The sequence below is a fragment of the Octopus bimaculoides genome, chromosome Z (genome assembly GCF_046866305.1).
Source record: "Octopus bimaculoides isolate indiv1 chromosome Z, ASM4686630v1, whole genome shotgun sequence".
In the NCBI taxonomy this organism is placed as follows: domain Eukaryota; kingdom Metazoa; phylum Mollusca; class Cephalopoda; order Octopoda; family Octopodidae; genus Octopus; species Octopus bimaculoides.
In genome coordinates, this window is record NC_142944.1 from 30,777,101 (window position 1) to 30,801,675 (window position 24,575).

Sequence of the window (24,575 nt, forward strand, 5' to 3'; positions counted from 1 at the left end):
TCTTTCAAGCCTACGCATGTCTTTAGCAGCCATGGCCCATGTTTCACTGCTGTGTAGCATAGCAGTTTGCACACATACATCATGCAATCTACCTTTCACTCTGGGCGAGAGGCCTTTGTCACCAGTATAGGTAGCTTTCTGAACTTTACCCAGGCTATTCTTATTCTAGTGGCAATGCTCTCCGAGCATCCCCCCCCCCCTATAGACTCGGTCACCTAGGTAGCAGAAGCTATCAACTACTTCTAGTTTCTCCCCTGGCTTGTGATGGAATCAGTTTTCTGAGCATCTGTGGTGTTTATTGCCCTTGTGCATCTGCTGCACATGAAAACTATCTTCCTTGTTAACCTTCCTTTGATGTTGCTGCACCTCTTATGTGTCCATAGCTTACACTGGATACATCTTATTGAGTTTCTACCTATACCTTTTCTACAGATCGAGCAGGGCCATCTACCTGAAGGGGGTTGTGTTTTGTTTACCTTCCTACTTACTAGGACTTTGGTTTTTGCAACATTGACTCCAAGGCCCTTCGATTCTAATCCTTGCTTCCATACCTGAAATTTCTACTCTAGTTCTGGTAGTGATTCTACTATGAGAGCAAGGCCATCAGCATAGAGGAGCTCCCAGGGGCATCCTGTCTTGAATTCCTCAGTTATTGTCTGGAGGACTATGATGAATAAGAGGGAGCTGAGGACTGATCCTTGGTAAACCCCTACTTCTACCTGGAATTCTTAACTATACTCGTTGCCGACCCTTACCTTACATTGCCCACCAGATAAGGGATCAGGAGACTCTGTCAAAGGTTTTCTCCAGGTCAACAAAAGCCAAGTATAAGGATTTATCTTTGGCTAGGTAGTTCTCCTGCAGTTGCTGTACCAGGAATATAGCATCAGTGGTGCTTCTACCTGGCATAAAACCAAACTGCATCCCATCTAAGCAGACTCTCTCCCTAATTAGTTGGGCTATGACCCTTTCTGTGACCCTCATCACCTGATCCAGCAGTTTGATACCCCTGTAGTTATTTCTATCTAAAGTATCACCTTTACCTTTGTAGCAGTTGACTATGGTACTGCTACACCAGTCATTGGGTATGACTCCATCATGAACCACCTGGTTTACAATACGGGTGACTAGGCTATAACCCACACTTCCAGATATTTTAAGCATCTCAGCAGTGATTCCTGATGGGCTGGGAGATTTTCCTGACTTCATATCCTTAATTGCTTTATCTACCAGGGTACTATCTATTCAAGCACCTGGACCGTCTACTGGGTCAACATTCATTCTCCACATACAGCAGTCTTTCATAATGGCTTCTCCAAGTCTCTTTCTTTTCCAAATCATTAAAAGCAAGTGCACCATCATCCATACAGAAATATTTATCTCCTATAACATCACAATTTTCTCTCACACACTGTCTTGCAATCCAAAACACCTCAGTTCTTTGGTTCTCACATCGTTGGACATTGGCAAACTTCTTTTCTGCTTCTCCCTTGGCTATGTATACCTGTCTCCCAGCCTCCCTTCTGGTTATCTAGTACAGTTCCTTGATACCCCCACTCCTCCCAAGCCTGTTTCTTTACTCTAATGGCCTTGTCTACTGTATTATTCCACCACCACATTACTCTAGATCTGGAAGGGACTTTGCACCATCTCCAGATTTGGTCTGTAGCACTCAGTAAGTTGTCCTGAAGGAATTTCCAGTTACCCTCTATGTCCCCAGTCTGTAGCTCCCCTTCCTTTCCATCAAATTTCTCAGTGAGGATGTCCCTAAATCTCTGACCATGTGAAGGGTTTTTTAGCTTCCAAATCCTTTTCTGGACTGATCTACTTCGTGGCATCCTTCTGGCCTCGAGTCTAAAGTCTCTAATAACTAGTCTATGCTGGTGGGTACATTCTTGACCAGGGAGGGTCTTTGTATCTATATCATCATCATCATCATCGTTTAACGTCCGCATTCCATGCTAGCATGGGTTGGACGATTTGACTGAGGACTGGTGAAACCAGATGGCTACACCAGGCTCCAATCTGATTTGGCAGAGTTTCTACAGCTGGATGCCCTTCCTAACGCCAACCACTCAGAGAGTGTAGTGGGTGCTTTTACGTGCCACCAGCACGAAGGCCAGTCAGGCAGTACTGGCAACGGCCATGCTCAAAATGGTGTATTTTATGTACCACCCGCACAAGAGCCAGTCCAGGGGCACTGGCAACGATCTCGCTCGAAAATCCTTACACACGTGACTCATCTAAGAGTTCATGAGTCAGGGAAAAGATCCACTTGTATATCTATCAAGAGAGTGGGCATATTACCCTTGCATTTCTCCAGGATCTTCCAAAGTGGAAGATCTTGGAGAAATGCAAACCATATTTCAATAGCAACAGGAAGTGCAGGTTGTGCCTGGTTGAGAAGAGAGCAATTTTAAAGAGTTCCCAACATCCAGATAAAGTATACTAAGATAAAGTATACTAGATATGAATGCTATTTTAATAGAAGACCACAGAGGCCTGTTCTTTTGCTAGGCAGCAGAGAATTAATAGGGAAATCCAAAATCTCAAAGGTCTGAGGAGTTGACAAAATTATAGATATGCACACACAACATTTAGGTCAACTCCACTGATCCTGCCAACTATTATCCCATTTCACTGACTTTCAACATCTCAAAGATAATGGAAATAATCATAAAGAAGCTTCTTTATCACCCTGAATCTCGCTCTCCCTCTTTAATGATCAGTAGTATGGATTTTGTAAAGTCAAATCTACTGACGACCTACTCTTCTACGTCATTCATTATTGAGCTCTCTTTCCTGAGAAGATTGGTGAAAACAGTGTAGTTTCTCTCAACACCAGTATAGTTTTTAACCATGTGTAATGTCTTCTGGTAAAACAGTCCACCTATGGGCTCCATTCAATAGTAATGCCTCCTGTCCTCCACTAAAGATGAATAGCACACAACTAGAACCCACATGATTGCTTAAAATGCTCGACCTTACCTTCATCAGAATTTCCCACAATAAATGCACATCTTCAGTATAGCAAAAACTGCAACCTAAAAGTTGGTCTTTCTCTTCATGGTCAGAAAATACTTGACTCTAATTTATAACTACAAGCCTCCTACAAAACTCATATGAGTCAGACAATGGAAAATTTCTCCTACATCTGAGACTGCTGTTGCTATATACATGGACATCCTACACTGCATCCCAAGAAGGCTATCTGATTTATTGGCAGAAAGTCACTCATGAACACACTCCCACCCCTGCCTTACAGATTGTGTTCCTCTCTTCTATCTTATGTCCTATTACTTTAGTGATGTTTACTCCACAGCCCAGGTTCATCTTGTTCCATGTTCAGTTACGTCTTCCTGTAACACACTCATTTCTCCTCTCATCAACCAGGCACTCACACTAACCAATACATTTAGAATTCAGCTTTCTGGAATTCCCCACCTACACATTTTCCTGTAGCCACCAATTGGAATATTAAGTGCATTGATTTCATTGTATCAGACGGCTTGTGAAAGCCATGTGCATAGCCCTAAAGAAAAATTCCAGAGGGTGACAAGTTCAAAGGATGCTATGCCTGATCACTTAGAATAATAATTCAAAGTTAAGTCTGAGAGTGAATAAAATATTTAATCCATAACCATTACTTCGACAAAATATATTTTGTTGTAGAAGAGAAAGAAAAGAGAAAATAGGAAAGCTTCTGACAATGTGGAATGTTTCACAAAACCTTTATAGTTCAGGTGCAAAGGCCCATCCTCAGAAGAAAAACAGCCTGAGACTGAGGCCAATGTAATCACATCATCATTATCGTTTAACGTCCATCTTCCATGCATGCATGGGTAGGACGGTTGACAGGAGCCAACTAGGTAGAAGACTGTATCTGTTTTGGCAGGGTTTTTACAGCTGGATGCCCTTCCTAACACCATCCACTCCGCAGAGTTTTTACGTGGCACTAGCACAGGCGAGGTTAGTTTTGGCTTGATTTTTACAACTGAATGCCTTTCCAAAATGCCGACCACTTTACAGTGTGGATTGGACGTTTTTTACATGGCACCAGCCCTGGCAGGGTCACCATGTAACTTGCAAGACAAGGAATTTTGAGGCAGGGGCATTTGAAGAGAGGAACTTGTGTCAGATGATGAAAAGTTAGAGTGTGACACAGAGACAGAGAAGCAAAAACAGGTGTCTTGGTATACTGGAGGGGTCATTGGAGGAGGTGATCCGGTGTCAAATGATGGAAAGTTAGAGCATGACAGAGAAATAGAGAGGCAGAAACAGGTCCCTTGCTATAGAGGAAGTGTGAGAGAAAGAGAGAGAGAGAGAGCGAGAGAGAAAGAGAGAGAGAGAGAGAAAAGAGAGAGAGAGGGAGAGAGAGATACAAGAAAGAGGACAGAAATAGGTATGTTGATGTAAAGGAGACACCTGGTTACCTAGTCAGAGGGAAAAGCAAGAAGGAGAGAGAGAGTGATTAAGAATGAGGACAGAAACAGGTATGCTGCTGTAAAGGAGATACATGGATAGCCAGCCAGAGGGAAGAGCAAGGAAAAGAGAGAGAGAGAGTGGGAAACAGCAAAAGTGCAAGAGAGAGCAGGAGAGAGATAGTAAAGTGCCAGGGTATATTCACAAATAATAAGGACCAGAGCATAGATGTGATGGTAGAGTAATGAAGAGAGAAGTATAGAAGTCATAATATACGCAGTCAGGCATTGCCAAGAAGGTGCAAGTAAGGAGTGGGGATTGCAGTAACTGGTGAAGACTTGGGTATAAAAATGGGGTGGGGGAAAGCAGCAATACAGTGAGCAGGGCAGTGAGGGCAGGAAAGCGGATTGGAAGATAATCATAGTTTATGAAGAGGAAATGTGAAGAAGAGAATGATGCAGTTTAGAAGAAGAGGTGTAGTTCAGTTTCCTGGGGTAGGGTGTGTGAAAAGTTTGTTGTTACATGTGAGTGGGACACAATGCTTCTAGCACTCAGTTTTGTTGACGTAGGTGGGTCTTCTCTAGAACCTCATATCACCAAACATCTTGGTTCATTGTCATTTCCTCTGTGAGCACTAACATCCTAAGATTGGTCCTTACCACTTCATCCCATGTCTTCATGGGTCTTCCACAAGTACTGTCAACTTTCAATGACAGGTACTTCTGTACACAACTCTTTACCCACACGCATCATGTCCAAACCAACACATTCTTCTCTCCTGCATATCGCATTTAATTCCTCTTATGCCTAACTTTTCTCTCAACACAGTTACGCTTTGTCAGTCATACACACTGATGTTGCAAATCCAACAGAGTATACTACCTTCATTCCTCTTCAGTCTACGCATGTCCTCCCATTCAGAGCCCATGTCTCACTGCCATGTAACACAGCCATTTTCACACAAACATCATACAATCTATCTTTCACAGAGAGAGTCCTTTTGTTGTCAACAGAAGTAGTTGCTCTCTGAACTTCCTCCATCGCATGTTTTTAATAATATATATATGTTTGTATAAAACATAAATCCGGAGAAGAAGCACACACTAAGACATAGAGCAGATTATATTTAAATGGGGAAAGCCGGTTTATGGGATTGCTGTGGGCTTCCTGTCCATAAAGGGTTTAGCTTTATGGACGGGAACCCCATGGTAATCCCATAAACCGGCCTTCCCTATTAAATATATATATATATTTGATATATATGTGTGTGTGTGTGTGTGTGTGTATGTATGTATTTATGTGTGGGTGTCCCCAATCCTGACACCATAAGATAGTTGTAAATGAGTGTTGAAATCAAACAAGTGGTGTCGTTTGTGTCACATCTTTCATGAAGAACATGTCTTAGCCATGGGGATGTAAGAACGACCGTGCGAACTCAAAAGGAGAAATGGTGACAAATGGAAAAACAGGGCTCCTTTCTTAAACGTGTCACACGGTCGAACACAAAAATATATCAAATGATATATAAATGTTATACTTCGATAACATAGAGAATTCGTAAATGCCAGTAATGAAGACGATAGAACATAACCGATAAGGATGAATAACAGTAATATTTATTGTAGCATTAAAATGTATGTCTGCGTGTGAGTGTGAATGCGACATAATGAAAACAATAAAAGACAGGCCGTCATGTAAAGAAGAGAGTGTGTGTAAGTGATACATGTATGTGGGTACGAGAGATACAGTATTGAATATAAGTCAGCAACACGTATAAGGATTTAAGGTACCAGTTCTTAGAGTACACAGTGGTAAGTGTCTGTATAAGAAGTTAAGGCATGTGTGGCAGAGCGATCACTAGTTGTGATGTTAGGGCTTCCATGCCAAGCCGGGTTCTTGAGTACAGACGTTCTTCGCAGGTTAGGTTCTTGTCTATTATTTATCGTGGTGAAGATGAATCACACAAACAGAATCGAAGAGAAGTGCCACAGTAGTTTGGTTAGCTTGTGTATGTAGAAGTCATGTTGATGCTGTTGGGGACGCTGGTGGTAGTCGTAGATTCGTGTTGACGCTGGTAGTTGTAGTTGTACGAAGCTGTTGATGTTGTCGCTGGAACTGCTGCTGCTGCTCTGTGTGGTACACGGAACAGGTCTCTAAGAGATCTGAACCGCGACGAATTTGCCGGGTATAATTTAGTCTATTTATAACAAAATAGGGGCTCCAGAGAGGCATTAGAAAAACACTATCACGTGACCTTATTAGGGGCTACGGTTGGTCAGTTTGCGTTCTGGCGGGAATGGTACGAAGCAGTTGCCGCTTCAAATAATAGTTAGTCACGTGATGGATACAGTAGGCTGCTCTCTACTACGCCCGAACTTGATTATATTTATAACAGCGAGAGAAGATGGTTTGTTTGTACATAATGGCGATAGGTAGTTTCACTACAGGGAAATATTGCCTTGCTTGAGGGTTCATAATAGGAAAAGCATCCAACACCAGAACATTTATCTCAATGAATTCTGTCTAACCCATGCATGCATGGAAAAGTGGATGTTGAAATGCTGAAGATGATGAATACTAGTCATTGAGCTACTGTTGTCTTCCTCACTGTGTAATTATTTTTAAGTAGGTATTAAATGTTCACTACATTGACAAAGCCAACTCTAACTTAGCTGATGGTTTTTCATGCAAATGGCGTCCCTGAGTATTCAACCTAGGTCCCTTTATTTTTATTTTTAAATAGCTAATTTTTCTCACCTACTGAGGTAGTATTTTTGTAGTACATTAATCAATGAGTCTTTCTTCAGTTCTTTATCAAATATGGTGAGGTCTAAGCTTTGTTGAAGAGGTTTAATAAGACTGGATCAGAACTGCAGCTGTTTACTGTGTTTACTGAAATGATAAAAATACTAATAGTCATCGAGCTAATGTTATGTTTAACACTCTTTGAATATGTATTTTGATATGAGCTGACTGATTATTTAAAAAACATTTCTTTCCCCGGCTACTAAAAACAATTAGGTCATGATGGCCTATATATGGGGATTAAAATTGTAAGACTTCTACTAGTGGTTTAATATTCACCAAGCTCGTCAGACTCACCCTATTTGAACAAAAATGTCCTAAGGAGGTGAGTGAAATTCCTAGTTTTGTGTAGATAGCGAAGTGTAACAGCCTTGTCAACAAAGAAAAATTCAAATTAATTTTTATTAGCATAAAATCTTAAATATTATAAGAAAAATGAGATAAATCACTACCACTGTTAAATTATTTCTGTAATATCATTGCAATTTAACTATAGAAAATGGAATTTTTTTTCATCGGACAAACAAGAAAATTTCAAAGTTTGGAACCTATTCTATCAGTTACTTTTGCCAAATCACTAAGTTATTGGGTTATAAACAAAGACCAGACACACATACATGAATGCAGTGGGACTGAACCCTAAAATATGTAGTTGGAATCAAGGTACTAACCACACAGCCAAACCTGAGCCTTTCAGTTAGGCAGGCATTAGCATGGATCAGAAAATAATTTGTTTGCTGATTTCTATAAACATGAGCTATAATTCTTGTTTAGATTCATTGATCTGGGGGTAGCTCTGGTTGAAGTGACAAAAAAACTAGGTTGAAAGATTGTGGTATGACAAAAGTCCCATTAACACTAATAAATCAAATCTGTTCTGAACACACATTCGTCTGAAAAAGGAAAGTGTTCTCCAAAGATAAAATACAACAACAGTCAGCAAATTCACATTTTAATTTACCAGAACATATTAATGAATATGTATATCTTGTTTCTTATTCTCACTGTTCCCCATGTATATGATAAATTACTAATAATAATTAAAAAAATTGCAGTTTGTGACTTAATGGTGCTTTGTGTGGCTGTGAGGTAAGAAGCTTGCTTTAAACAACATGGCTCAATCCCACTGCATGGCACTTTGGGCAAATGTCTTCTAACATAAGCCCCAGGCTGATCAAAGCTTTATGAGTGGATTTGGTAGATGGAAACTGTAAGAAGCCTGGCATATATATATATATATATATATATAACATACTGATCTGTGATAGAAAATTAAATAAAAAAAGTACAGGAGTGGCTGTGTGGTAGGTAGCTTGCTTACCAACCACATGGCTCCGGGTTCATTCCCACTGAGTGGCACCTTGGGTAAGTGTCTTCTACTATAGCCTCGGGCCGACCAAAACCTTGTGAGTGGATTTGGTAGACGGAAACTGAAAGAAGCCTGTCGTATATATATATATATATATATATATATATATATATATATATGTGTGTGTGTGTGTGTGTGTGTGTATGTTTGTGTGTCTGTGTTTGTCCCCCCACCATCGCTTGACAAGCGATGGTGGTGTGTTTAGGTCCCCGTAACTTAGCGGTTCGGCAAAAGAGACCGATAGAATAAGTACTAGGCATCCAAAGAATAAGTCCCGGGGTCGATTTGCTTGACTAAAGGCGGTGCTCCAGCATGGCCGCAGTCAAATGACTGAAACAAGTAAAAGAGTAAAAATAGTAAAGAGTATATATGTATGTATCATCATCATTTAACATCTGTTGTCCATGCTGGCATGGTTTGGACGTTTTCACTTGGCTGACACGCTAGAAGGGTGCATCAGATTCCAGCCTGATTTGGTTTGGTTTTCTACAGCTGGGTGCCCTTCCAAACACCAACCACTCTAAGAGTGTAATGGGTGCTTTTACATGATACCGACATGGGTGCCATTTGCATGACACCGGGGTGCGTTTATGTGCCAATTTGCGTGACACCAGTATCTGCCAAGACTGTGATTTTGCTCAGCTTGATGGGGCTTCTCAAGCATGACACAATGCCAAAGGTCTCAGTCATTGCCTCCATGAGGCCCAACACTCAAAAGGAACTCAGCCACTTTACCTCCGTGAGGCCCAACGCTTGAAAGGAACTCAGCCACTTTGCCTCCATGAGGTCCAACGTTCAAAAGATGTTCTCTACGTGGGTGCACTTGGCTTGATGGGTTCTCTAAAGCACAGCACATCATCAAAGGTCTTGGTCACCAGTCATTGCCTCAGTGAGGCTCAAATTTCAAAGGTCATGCTTCACCACGTCTTCCTGGGTCTACCTCTACCACAGGTTTCCTCCACAGTTAGAGATTGGCACTTCTTTACACAGCTGTCCTCATCCATACACATCACATACCAGTACAGTCATCTCTCTTGCACACCACATCTGATTCCTCTTATGCCTAACTTTTCTCTCAAGATGCTTACACTCTGTTGAACATGCACATTTAGTGAAGCATACTGGTTTCATTTTCTTTCAAGTCTACGCATGTCCTCAGCTGTCATAGCCCATGTTTCACTACCATGCTGCATAGCTGTTCGCACACAGGCATCAAACAATCTACCTTTCACTTTGAGAGAGGCCCTTTGTTGCCAGGAGTGGTAGGAGCTCTCTGAACTTTACCCAGCCTAATCTTATTCTCACAGCTATGCTCTCAGAGCATCCACCTCCAGTACTAACTTGGTCATGGAAGCTATCTACTACCTCTAGTTTGTCCCATTGGTGGTTTATTTTCTGCACATTTTCAACATTTATTGTACCTGTGCACCTTTCATATACAAAAGAATCTGTCAAGCCAAGTACACCCGTGCTGGTGGCATGTAAAGAACATCTTTTGAACGTTGAGCCTCACGGAGGCAAAGTGGCTGAATTCCTCTTGAATGTTGGGCCTCACAGAGGCAAGGTGGCTGAGTTCCTTTCGAGTGTTGGGCCTCACGGAGGCAATGACCAAGACCTTTGGCATTATGTTGTGTTTGAGAAGACTCATCAAGCCAAGCAAAATTGCAGTTGTGACAGATACCAGTGTCATGCATATTGACACCCGTACCAGTGGCACGTAAAAGTACCCATTACAACCTCAGAGTTGTTGGCTTATAAAACACCTTCCACACTGCAACTGTTTTTGTTTCAGCACTCGATCTCAGATCAGATCACTTGCTATGCAAGTACATCTCCGTAATATATATATATTTCATTGTCATTTAATGTCTGTTTTTCATGCTGGCTGGGGTTGGAGGGTTTGACAGAAGCTGACCAGCTGAAGAGCTGCCCAGGCTCCGTGTCTCTTGGCATGGTTTCTATGGCTGGATACCCTTCCTAATGCCAATCACTTTACAGACTGGGTGACTTTATGCAGCACTGGTACAAGTGTGTTTGTGTGGCACCAGTATGGGTACTTTTTACATGGCACCAGCAACCACAAGCCTGCAAGGTTAGGAATGTAGTGGGATTGAACCTAGAACAATGTAGTTGGGAAGCAAACTCCTTACCACACAGCCATACCTGTGCCTAAGAATATACATATATGTGTGTGTTTGTCCCACACCACTGTTGGTTTGTCAACAGCCCTGTAACTTAGCTGATTGAAAAGGAGATGGGTAGAATGAGTACAAAACTTTAAAATTTTGAAAAAAATAATTACTGAGGTTGATTCACTTGAGTAAAGCCTTTCAAGTCGGTGCCCCAGGATGGTTGCAGTCCAATGATTGAAACAAGTAAAAGATAAAAGGTAATGGGTTTACACTACTAAACAAAGATCTGAAGATTAGGCTATTCCACTTTGGCTTTTGAAACTTCTGGTACTTATTTTATCAGTCTTTTTAGCCAAACCACTAAGTTACAGGGACAGAAACACAACAACGCCAGTTGTCAAGTGTTGGTGAGGGACAAACACACCACATTGAGCTTCTTATGGTTTCTGTCTACCAAATCCACTCACAAGGTTTTGGTTGGCTTGAGGCTATAGTAGAAGACACTTGCCCAAGATGTCACACAGTGGGACTGAACCTGGAACCACGTGGTTGGGAAGTAAGCGTCTTACCACATGCTTATAAATGATTTGTATACCTTTTTATCTTCTTTTCAATGATTTGTTTCAATCATTGAACAGCAACCATACTAGGAAACTGCCTTGCAATGTTTAGTCAAACAAATCAATCCCAGCGCTTATATTTTTTAAGCCTGGGATTTATTCTATTGGTCTTTTGGGGATGTAAATAAACCAACGCTAGTTGAGAAGCAGAGGTGAGAGACACAACACAACACACACATGCATAAGACAATCTTCTTTCGGTTTTGTCTACCAGATCCACTCACAAGGTTTTGGTTGGCCTGGAGCTATATTAGAAGACACTTACCCAAAGTGCTACATAGCAGGTGTGAACCCAATTCATTCAATGTTGGTTTTGTTGAGACTGTTGATACCTCTCACTTACAATGCATTCTTTACATTTTATCAGAGAAAAAAACTTTTACTCTGTGTCATCTAGGATGCCTCTAAGTAGCTCCTTGACTTGATAGAAATAGTAACTGTTGGCGAAATTCTTTGCACAACAAAATTGGATCAATTTGTAATCAATTTTATTTATAGGGGAAGGTCACTGTCTATGACCTTTCCCAAGACGGATAAGAATAATACATTTAATATTCTTCAAGGTCAGTGGTTCAGTTAAAAAAAATCATAGTTCAGACACAGAGTTCCAGAGTGATATAATGGGGAAGGGAAGTATTAAGAGTGTCTACTAAAGCTTTAAGGGTATCTACTTTGGCTTTAACATAACCTATCCAACATAGACAAAGTTTCATTTAAGTATGCTGTTCATTGTGTATACCTGGAAAGCTAAGTGTCCTTTATTTTTTTCATTTCATATTAATTGAAATGCATGAAGAATTTTCACTTTTCTCTCTCTCCCTCTTTTAACTAAGCATATAGTGTTAGCCTGTATTAAATCTAAGAGCATTCTTTGTGCAATAAATGACCGGTTTTGCACTCTTCTTCATCAACAAGCTGCAAAATGTCTACCTGCTGGACATATATCTGACTGTTTGGCCCAGTTACCTTTAAGCTGACCAGGACAAGCTCCTTTGGTAGGTAAATATTTTTCTGTCTCCATTCTTGATACAGCCTCATTTCCATCACTTCAGATACCACTGTAAGCTCTCTTCCACTAACTGTTGTACAAACTTAAACATTTTACTTCAGTTAGCACTAATCTGACACTTCCATCAAGAGACATGGCTTCTCAACCATAGTAATATCAACCCATCTTTGTAGTTAAGTATTCTTAAGTAACTCAACAATATACAAAGATGGTATTGCTATAATCACACAGAGCACACATGAACTCAACAAACTGCAGTAAATTCAACCCATCTATGGTGGTAGTAATCCTTGATAAAATACTGAGAGGGAAGGACCCTTCAGTGCTGGTGAAGACAACTTCTTTTGTGTGCTAATAGCACAATAACATACATCATGCTATGCTATAAAGTGGCTGGCAATAACAAGGGTATGCAGCCATAAAAACCATGCCACCTAAAAAACAAAGATTGATAGTTTTCTTTGTTATATGTAATCAAATGAAGTACTATTTCATGTCATAAGATACTTTACTAGAATAGCACTTTCTAACTCATGCTAGAATAGAAAAGTGACAAAGAATGTGGATGGGGTGATGGGCTTACTTTTCAGAACATATCTTTGATATTTATAGTTAAGCATAGGCATGGTTATGTAGGTATGCATTTTACAACACAACCCATTTAGGAAGGCATTAAATCTTAATAAAAACTAATACAGAGAGAAAGGAGAACTCTTCAGTGCTGGTGAGACAATAAAATACATCTTGTTATGCCATACCCATGATGATGTAACTGTGAAGGCTGAACTGACTATTTTTATACAAATATCTAATTTACTGAATCACCCATTCATAGCAGTGATTTTTCTTATTGCTTTACATCCATTTAACCGTGATCTCATAGGTGAGGTGGTTTACTTGTGGAAGTAAATATCTTTAACAGTAGATGGTGCCCCTAACTTCTTCCACTAAACAGACATCTATGCAGTAGCAAACAAGTAATTATTTGTCAGTCAGGAAAACTGGAGAAACCAGAGTTAGGTATCTAGTTAAAGAATACAGCAAGCACTGATATCAATTGACAAGATCTGAACATAGAACTATGTGATCAATAGTCAAACACCTTAACATTACAGCTAATTCTGCTTCAATATGTGTGTGTGTATGTATGTGTGAAGCAACAAAAAACTTCCCAAATATTTTGGGCAAAAATAAAAATATAAAATAAAAAAGACTACCAAGTTAAAAAGGTAACATGGAATGATGAACAAAACTGTTCATTAATGTATTTATTATACCAAAACAATTCCAGTCAGTCCAATAACCAAGAGGGGAATTATTTCCATCCATTTACAGAAAACCCCTTCAACTTGAAATTCAAGCACAACTAATCTAGCAATGCAAAGAAACAATTTGCTCACTGTATTAAAGGAAATTATTCTTCTTCCCATACATCACCATATTGGTTTTTAGATTTAACTGAAAGCAAAACAAATATAAATAAATAATTAAGAATGTTGTGACAACGATGTTAGTGGTTGATTAATGCATAAAAAGATGTTTTATAGTGTTTAAATTTATCTTTATTACATTCTGAATTGCACACACACAAAGAAAAAATCTGCATAGATAAACTTTAATCTTTAGAATATAAAATAAATACCAATATTATATTAGTATTGTTTCAGTAGTTTTGTTCAACAGCACTATAAACTTGGTACCACACAAATCAAAAACACACATCAAACACTGTGTTTTTTCTATTCATCAACAATATATAACTAAAAGTAGAATCGAACCCCTATGTTTGATGGTACCCCAAGCAAGCAAAGTTCAGGTACCCTTACAAGTATAATTTTTTTTTAAATTTTCAAAAGTAAATCATGTAAATGTAGGAATTAAAGTATTTATTACAACTTTTATTACAAAAAGCAATAAAGTTTTAATTTCATTTATTATTTTCTCCTCTTTATGTCTAAGATCTCAAATTGATAATCTGTTGCTATCCATCGCTGCCTCTGATTAAAGACTTCACAAACTAGAGTTTCTAATAGTCTCATTCTCCACTCTAAGCAATGTGAAGTTTAAGCAAGCGGAGTTATCTACCTTCTCTCTACAGACTAATATTGATTTAAAATTTTGGCACAAAGCCAGCAATTTCAGGGGAAGAGTAAATCAATCACATCGACCCGAGTGCTCAGCTGGTACTTATTTTATTGAATCTGAAAGGATGAAAGGCAAAGTTGACCTGGGAGAATTTGAACTCAGAATGTGAAGATGGACGAAATGCTAAGCATTTTGCCTGGTGTGCTAGTAATTCTACCAATTTGCCACCTTAATACTGGCTGTAATATTGTGAAGTTTGAACAGCAACCCAGGGCTTTAATATCATTACTGTGCATCTTGTGCGTATGAGAAGAGGCAGTACTAATAACCCTTTTTTAAGTGTTGTAGATGGGTACCTGGGTGTGCTTGATATAAGAAGAAAAAAGAAAAAAAATTATGTGTGTAAATTAGTATTAGTCACATAATGGATCCAATCTAAAGATACAGGCATAAATGTGTGGTTTAAAAGTTTACCATCCAAGTATGTAGTTATGAGTTCAATTCCACTACATAGTGGCACTTTGGCAAGGGTTTATTTAGTTCCATACTTCTCACATGTTGGATAGTGCTACTCCTGCACAGAAAGATAAGATGGACTGCATCCAGTGAAGCACTACCAGACAGACTGGAATAAAATCACTCATAGTTTTGCTCTAACCTCTAGCCCAGAGGTGTGCTGTCTCCTCTTTCTGCTTTTTCTACCATTACTAAATGGCTTATGCAAACTCCACTCAAGCCATTCACTTCTCTCATCACTCTTGTTGTCTTGACCCTCCACCTGCATTAATCACTATAACCCCCCCCCCCCCCGCCAGATTTCCCTCTGGAATTCACTTCCTGCAGGTGTTGACTTGTAAAGGTTTCAAGAGGAACATTAATGGCATCAATCTCACTGTTTCTAGCAGTCTATGGATACTGCTTCATCTTCCAGACCCAGTACTAAAACAAAGTTTGATTATTAGGTTGGTTAAAGCCTTGTGAGTAAAACTACCATTGGTTTCCCATTTACAGATTAAACTTTACAAGAAGACCAACTTGCAGCAGATATTACTCTAAACAAGATTCAATTACGCTAATATGAAACTGAACTAGTACTGAGTCCAAAAAATATTCTGTGAGAGCTTAAACTATCCATACTGAATTCTTTTCTTCATCTTATTTCAACCATATATAGATATAATGATTCTGTCATTTATGATGCTAAATGAGAAAAATAAAAATAATGACCATTAGTGCAGTTTTTCTTTGCTGATACACAAGACACACACTAATTATGAGGTTACAGTTAATTTCCTGTAGAAATACCAACATGTTACAGCAAACTTCATGCACCATGTATTTCCTCACTATATTTTGTATAAACTTTCTGTTCTTCAAAAAGCAGGTATGACAGAGTGGCTAAGAAGTTTGCTTCACCACTAAATGGTTTCAGGTTCAATCCTTCTGCAGGACAAACTGTGTAAATGTTTCCAACCACAGCTCCAGGCTGATATCAAGAATGAAATTTGATAGACAGAAACTTTGTGGAAGCTCACAGAAAGAGGCTGTTTCTGTTCAAGAGTGAAAGACTTAATCCAATACCCATTGTCACAGTGACATCTCATCCTGTATTTGGACCAGGTCTCTGGTCTGAGGATAACTACTTTCTTCGCACCAGTCACAGCAGTATTGGGAAAAATTATTAGCACTACTCTTCTTTCTCTCCGTTGTAATTCATAAAGTTGAGTAGTAATTTGGAATAAAGAAATAAAGTCTTTGCTGGTTACTTTCTTTCTCTCTTAGTTATCTGTTACCAAGCTCCACTGGCAAGGGCTGGCAGAGAACAGTCAGAGGAAAGAGAGACTTTTCCCTTAAACTGTATTCAGAGGCAATCACAGTGCAGTGTTTGATCCACAACCAGTTAGCCTCTTCCTCTGACTAAGCAATTAAAAAATAATAAAAATAATAATAATTACCTGGATTATTTGGTGAAGATCTTGGTTCTCTAATAGGTATATTATCTTGTTCTTGTCTAGACTCAGGAGCAGAAGGTGGCGGTGATGATGGAGGTTTTGTCCATCTTGAATATTGGCTTTCTGTATATGACTTCCTATTCTGGCGTCGGAGGTCTTCATATGATTTATATTCTTGATTTTGTGCATCTGAATGAGAAAAACTATGAAGTCATTTTAATTGTTTTTTATTCTTTCACTGGCTTCAACCACTGGACTACAGCCATGATGGGGGTTCACCTTGAAATCAATCATATCAACCTCACAGCTTGTTTCATTGATCTGTAACTGCTGAACTGCTAAGCTATGGGGCATAAAGGAACACAATAGTAGTTTTATAGAGTAAAAATAGACATACCCACATAAACACACACATATGCATATATATATCATCATCATCATTATTTAACGTCTGTTGTCCATGCTGGGATGGGTTGGACGGTTTGACTGGGCTGGCACACTGGAAGGCTGCACCAAACTCCAATCTGATTTGGTATGGTTTTCTAAGGCTGGATGCCCTTCCTTATGCCAACCACTCTGAGAGTGTAAATGGGTGCTTTTACATGCCACCGGCACAGGTGCCATTTGCATGACACTGGTATCTGCTCGGCTTAATGGGTCTTTTTCTCAAGTACGACTTAATGCCAAAGGTCTTGGTAATTGATTCCATGAGGTCAAAAGCTCGAAATGAACTCAGCCACTTTACCTTCGTGAGGCCCAGTGCTTGAAAAGAACTGAGCCACCTTCCCTCTGTGAGGCCCATCATTTGAAAGGGAACTCAGCCACTTTGCCTCCATGTGTGTATGCACAAACACAGACATATAAGATGCAGGTATGGGTGTGTGGCTAGGAACATTGCTTAGGAACCACATTGTTGAAGGTTTGATCCACTATCAAACTAGTACCTTCCACCACAACTGCTGATTTATGAACGAAATTGGCAGACAGAAACTGTATGAAGTTTGTCATATTATATATATGTGGTACGCGGAACAGTCTCTAAGAGAAACTGAACCGAGACGAATTTGGCCGCCGTGTTAAAGCTATTTATAACAAACTATCGGCTCCCGAAGGCTTCAGACAAATACTCTATCACGTGACCTTATTAAGGGCCGTGATTGGTCAGTTTGCGTTCTGGCGGGAACGGTTCAAAGAAGTTGCCGCTTCGAATATTAATCAGTCACGTGATGACAAGGAGATGGGTTCTCTGCTATGCTCGCGTGTGTTTATATTTAAATGAGAAGAATGGCGATAGCAGTTTTATATCTAATGGCGATAGGTAGTTTTGTATGTAATGGCGATCGAGGTGTTAGTTTCACTACATATATATATATATATGTGTATATGTGTGTGTGTGTGTGTGTGTGTGTGTGTGTGTATATATATATATATATGGTGGTTGTCTACTCCTTATGCAGAGTCTGACCACTTCTTGTACCTACACCTTAGATCTATCATGGCATCCGATGTGGCTTTTTAAACCAATGTTTTGAAAAGACACTTACATAAATTGCATATCTGCTTTGGACCACCAAGAGCTGCAGTTAAGTTCAATCTTAGTAGATCTTAAAATGTCTTTTGAGGCCTCCATTAGATTTGCAGATGTTACGGCATACATACACACACACACACGTGTGTGTGCATTTGTGTCTTCTTGCCTTGATGTTTGCATGCTGATTAAAACAAAAGTTTCCATTCAGTGTCATTTGTGTACAAATGAACTGTTCAATGCTTGAAGTTACAAGGGGAAATATTTTGCTTTGCTTGGAAACAGGTGAGGGATGGCAACAGAAAAACCTTCTGGTCACAGAAAATCTAATCTCAACAAGTTTTATCAGCCATGCAAGCATGGAAAAGTGGGAGTTAAGATGATGATAATGATGATGTATACGTAATGTGTATATAAAGATAGCCGATGAGAATGCATCGTAGTTCTTCGTTCTGACATTCGAAAAAAAAAAGTAAAATAAAAATGTAATAATATATTTTACCATTAGACTGATCACCTAATGAAAAGGTGGGAAGTGGTTCTTTTGGTTCTGCTTTTGACTGAAAGACATTAGAATCTTCAAAAAGCTTTGGATCGCTGGTTGTCAGCGTAGTATTCATAGGAACTTCGGGAACAAATTCTGTTGTTGGTTGACTATATAAAAAAAAGCAAAAAAAAAAAAGCAATTTCAGAACCTGAAAAGGTATTAACAAAATATCTTTTTCCATTTCTTTCCTTTTTGCATACCTTGGCTAATTTTGTAAATTCTGAGACTCACAAGATATGTGGCTGATCAATATGTATTGTGATTTTGGAGTGTGGGTGGGTATGTATCTAGTTAAGTATCTGTTCAGAAAAACATATGTAAGATATATCCTGTTTGCATCTATATTCAATGTCCATCTATCTAGTCAGTATCTACATACTATTTCTATCCATCTCTTTAATAACCACAGGGTCTATAAGAGTGTAGGACAAAAATGGAGTCAATGTTTAACTTTTTTCCAAAATTAGAATAGACATGGAAAATTACAATTTTACATTCACTCTACCACCAAAATGTATTCATCATTTTTATTGTTTGAATCTACACACTGTGTACTAGGATAGTTTACTGTGGAATTTTTTCCTGTGGCATTTTTTCCAGATTTCAGAACCCCCACCTCCACCCCTGAAGACAAAACACCAATAAATTTTTAAATAATAATTTTCTTATTCTTATAATTTGTAGTTTATGAACACTTCTCTGAGATGTAAAATATTACATTAATTATATGATAACCCCAATCACAAAAATGAGTATAATAAAAAGAGTATCATACTGTATCTCTAAAAAATGAAAACAAACACAATACTGAAAACCTCATTAAGTATTGAGGTTCATTTAAAGTTCTTTTTACTACAACCTGGTACTGTGTCCTATGCCATTCAGAAATTCTTACATTATCTTCCTCTCATTCACATAGTCCAGGGTGAGGTTTTGCTTGGACCTTATGTCTATATATCCTGTTAAACATCTACACACCATATCTATATATCAAGTCAACATTTACAGAGTGCATATTTTTATCCACTCAATATCAAAAGACTGTGTCTATTCATCAAAACAGCCAGCATCAACAGAATGTCTCAATCTAAACAATCAGCCAACATATAATGAGATATAAAACAAATTTCTTGTATAAGCATCTTAGACAAAGATATTGTACAGTTCATGTTTATGAATGCAGTACCTGGTAAGAGAGATAGTTTATCTTCAGATAAAATTTAAAATGGAATATTGTAAATAAATATGAAAAACATTATTTTTGAAAAAAAAAAACAAAACAAAAAAAAACAAGCAATCAAAGCAAAAACTAATAATTTCTTGCAAAGCATAAAGCCCAAAAATTATTGGAAAGGAATGGCTGATTAAATTGATCTCAGTGTTTTACTAGTACTATTTTATTGTTCCCAGAAGGCTGGAAGGGAAAGTTAACATTGGTGGGATTTGAACTCAAACGTAAATAGCCAAAACAAATAAACAAATACATTCAATTCAATGTTCTAACGAATTTTCCAATTCTTTCATTTATTTTACATCTGTATTTCCCAGTTTTTGTCAACCAAATTCAACATACAAGGAATCAGTCGACTGAACTAGAAGAATATTGCCAAAAAATGTGAGACAGTGTGGGAACTATACACTTACAAAGCAAACTTCTAAGACCTAACGTCTATGTCTGTGTCTTTTGGATTAGTCTGTAGTAAAAAAAAAAAAAACCAAAACAATTAATTAAATAAAAACAGATTAAAAAAAAAACCTAGTCTGATATCCTGATTAAAAATATTAATTCCCATTTAGTCGCTTGTATACATTTATGCATTCTCATCATTATCAATATAATTGGATAGATATAGGTCACACTGACATATTTGTAGGAAAATTTATACACATCTCTCTTTACTCTTTTACTTGTTTCAGTCATTTGACTGCGGCCATGTTGGAGCACCACCTTTAGTTGAGCAAATGGACTCCAGGACTTATTCTTTGGAAACCTAGTACTTATTCTATCGGTCTCTTTTTGCCGAACCGCTAAGTGACGGGGACATAAACACACCAGCATCGGTTGTCAAGCGATATTGGGGGGACAAACACAGACACACAAACATACACACACGCACACACATATATATACATATATATACGACAGGCTTCTTTCAGTTTCCGTCTACCAAATCCACTCACAAGGCTTTGGTTGGCCCAAGGCTTTAGTAGAAGAAACTTGCCCAAGGTGCTACGCAGTGGGAATAGACCTGGAACCATGTGGTTGGTAAGCAAGCTACTTACCACACAGCCACTGTATTGTATAAGTTTATTGTTCAAGTAGTAAACTACGAAATTCTTACATTCTCTTGAGTTCCTGTAATTCAGACCGCCTTATGATCCCAGCAGACAAAATGGAAACGGCGTTGCCCCGGAAGATGGGGAGGGAGATGCGCTGGAACAGTCAGACTCACTGGACTCGAACTTGCAGGGTCCAAGAATGTCGGAGGTTTCCACTGCGACGGCAAACCTATGGCAGTGGAAGCCTGGCAGCGGAAACCCTGTCAGAGAGCGGCCGATACTTTGACAGTTTGCTTTTCTCAGTCTGACGAGCAACGGAGCTTGTGCTGGTAGCTGAACACACAAAGTTTGCAAGATTATTGATGTGAAATCGTGTGCTGAAAGAGATATTGTCATACTTGGGGATGGTCATCTCTTGCCTATTAAAGACAAGCTGCGTGTGTTTATTCGGTAACAGATTACCATCCCCAAGTATAACAATAAATATACATAATCACTATCACTTACATTTACTTGATTTCTGCAGCTAGATGCACTTCCTATTGCTAGACAATTTACACACGACAGAAGAAAGACCAGAAATAGTCGAGGGTGTGTGGGGATAGGAGTCCAAGTGAAGAGAGTGTTCAGTAACTTAGGGTATGACATTGGAGAGAGAGAGAGAGAGAGAGAGAGAGAGAGAGAGAGAGAGAGAAAGAGAGAGAGAGAGAAGAAAACCCAGAATGGGTGAGAAGTTAGAAAGAGCAAGAGTATGATGGGTAAAGATAGGGATATTTAGTGGTGGAGTCAATAGAGGAATAATTGGCAATAGAAGAGGTGAACAAATGTTAAGAGTTGATGATGGGATAAAGGGACAAAGTAGGCATTAGTTGGCAATAAGAGAGTGCTGGCTGGTAGGGTGAAGCTATATTGTGTGGTAGAATATATGTGGCAGGTATCCAACATAACCCCTCATTGGCGAGCCTAGAGAAGGGTGAGGGCAGAAATGGGAGAGATGAGAGATGGAAGGCTATGAGTGATAAGGAGATGGGGGAGGGTCATCGAAGGAGGAGTAAGCAACAAAGATATGAGACAGTGGTGCACTTCATTTTTGTATTTGGCTTGCAGATTCTTCATGTGAATTTGTGTGTTGAAACAAATCTTGTAGTGTTTTGGATTGGGGGGGGGGGCTTATGCCAAAATAACACATTCATGGTTCAATATCACTTCTTTATTGTGAGTCAATCAGTTGGCCGGTTAAATATCTAATCAATCTTTTGTTTAATCTGTTGGTTAAACAATCAATCAGCTGTTTGTTTATCAAAGTCCTTTTGTCACTATTTGTGACCTCATCAATGACATGCATCTTCTCTTCAAAATCTGCCTTACATAGTATGAAAGAATACAGAACATGGATTAAGTAATGGATACTGTTTACTGACCATGTACTTTGGTTACCGCAGGAAAGACATGCTACCATCACAATGGGGTAGACACCAAAAGGAGGAAAAAGACAGAGTGAAAGATCAAGGAAGATGTAGCACAATACATTCCAGGACAACATAATAGTGATGGACATCAACCTAAGTTGAGTAAAAAGGAAAGCAAACAATTGGGATGTTTGGAGACAGCTTGCTGCACATTGTACTGACAGCACTGAAAGCTCTAAGACCTAAGAGTAAGATGAAAGACTAACTAAAATTGGTATTAATTGGAATACCTTCCAATTTTTATTTCATTCAATGCAATAGCCCTAAACTGTATGAATACTCCATCTGCTGGATCACGCAGCAGCAGGAGTTTAACTTAGTTATTATTCAGAGCCACTATGAAGGCGAGACGAACTGTTTTTTCTCCGTCCAGCTTCGTCCTATCACTAGCGTTCAATACCAGATTCGCGTTTGGCCGTATGGCTTTTTAATGTTGTTTTCATTGTCCATTTTTTCCTGTCTTGGTTTGTGTTTGCCAACTTGGAATCCTCTGTTTAGTGGGTCGATCCACTACTAAGGAAGAGACTATTCTAGAGTACATTCTGCCTTATCTTCGAAACGTCTAGTTAGAATAGAGGCAGCTGACAAAGGATTAATTCCAAGTGGCTATCTGTTTTCCTATGTGTTCGTTCCGTTGTCTGTAGTTCATTTTTCTAACGTCCTGTACCCTGATATGCATCTATATACACATGTAGATGTAAGTATGTACATATATGTGGGTATACATGCATACATATTCTTTGTATTATTATGCTTCCACATAGTTCCTTTCTACTCAGTTTCATGCACAAAGCTTGAGTTAAGCAAAGCTATTGTAAAAGACACATGCCCCAACTGGAAGGAATTGTTGTGGTGGTTGAGAAGCTTATAGTCTTGGGTTCAGTCCCACTGTGCAGTACCTTGAGGAAGTATCTTCTACTAAAGCCCTGAGCCAACTAAAGATTTGTGAATGAATTTGGTAAACAGAAACTGAAAGAAGCCTGTCTGAAAATGCGGTCTTTAAAAAATGATAATGATGACAATGAAATCTGTTGATATTGAATGTCCAATTCATACACAGAAGTTCTTGTTCAATGCTCATTACAGTGAGACTGTTTTGACTCAATGATCAATTTAAAAAATGGGATTTTTCATTGCAGTTGATAACCATGAATAATACAGGGAGATGCAAGGTATTTTCTACATATTGAAAACAATACACCAAAGAATTGTCAGTTATTGAATGATAAAACAGTAAAGCTACAAGGTCTTGTCTGGTACCAATATACTTACCAGTTAAGCAATAGAGAATGACAGTACCAGACTTAAAAATAAAATAAGTACTTGGGTCAAGTTGTTCAACCAAAACCTTCAAGATAGGAGCGCAGCACCACTATAGTCTAATGATTGAAATGAGTAAAAATTTAAAAAGTAAAAATTTTTTTACCAAGATGATTTCCAGATCTTTGAGAAATGATTTGACGATATTTAATCCTTTAGTATTTCTATGGCCAGATGCCTTTTCTAATGCCAACCATTTTACAGCATGTACTAGTGCTTTTTCTGTACCAACAGCACAAATGAGGTTACCATGCAGCTCACAAGACTGAACTCTAAGGGATGGGGACACTTTTTGTGAGGAGTTGTATGGTTAAAGTATGAGAAAAGTGGGTAGAGCAGGTTTCTTGTAGAGAAGTAATATGGCAACTCACATTTAGAATAGAGGGTGAGAATGATTAGTAGAAGCTGCAAAGAGATAAATTGGTGAAAAAGTATCCAGGTGGCTTCTTAAGGCACAGAGTAAATAGAAGTGAGAGGAGACAGAGGTGCTAGAAGTGTGGATGGGAGATAGGGGAAAAGAGAGAAGAGGTAGCAAGTGTAGGAACTTTCTATATACCCAAATCTTCATAAATTGTTTGGTAGACCCTGACGACAAAACATAGAACAAAGTCAAAGTTAATTGATTCTCATTTGATGTATTGGAGTAGAATCCAAAGAAATGGAACAATACATGGATTATATTTTCATTTCACAGATATGATCCAAAACATTGGATCCAGTAAGATTGCTGAACCCATCACATATTGTTTTAGATAGGTATGATATATATTTGTATACATTTCTATAAGTTCTGGCAGACAAACGAAAATCCTGGTTAATAATTCTAACAACACCAAGTAATCTTCACAATGTGGAGACACAAATTTCCTCAATATGATGAAATGAAAGGCCTCATTCAGTAAAAAGCTATACAGATGTTACCTAGCGTCCACTCACACATGACTCTCAGGCCATTATGCAAAAGAGCATAGCTGAGTCCTAGTCTCTGGTCAGTGAGATTTTCTTGAAATCTTATATTATAAAAGAGAAGCTGATCT

The 24,575-nt window shown here is 38.8% G+C and overlaps 1 protein-coding gene across 3 annotated transcripts in view; it reads right to left on the reverse strand.

Annotated features, from left to right (window-relative positions):
* Positions 1–6,016: 6,016 nt before the first annotated feature.
* The window catches only part of LOC106881534 (OCIA domain-containing protein 1), a 78,678-nt gene continuing 60,119 nt past the window's right edge, over positions 6,017–24,575 (reverse strand). For 2 of the 3 annotated variants that reach the window (XM_089365080.1, XM_089365078.1), the window contains exons 6-8: positions 18,425–18,576; positions 16,398–16,583; positions 13,579–13,815 (exon numbers count right to left, since the gene is read on the reverse strand). In XM_089365080.1, coding sequence (XP_089221206.1) covers positions 13,772–13,815; positions 16,398–16,583; positions 18,425–18,576 — 382 coding nt within the window. In that variant the 3' untranslated portion in view covers positions 13,579–13,771. Of the gene's footprint in view, positions 7,315–13,578; positions 13,816–16,397; positions 16,584–18,424; positions 18,577–24,575 lie in introns of those variants that run through there. The other variant, XM_089365079.1, reaches the window with a different exon arrangement.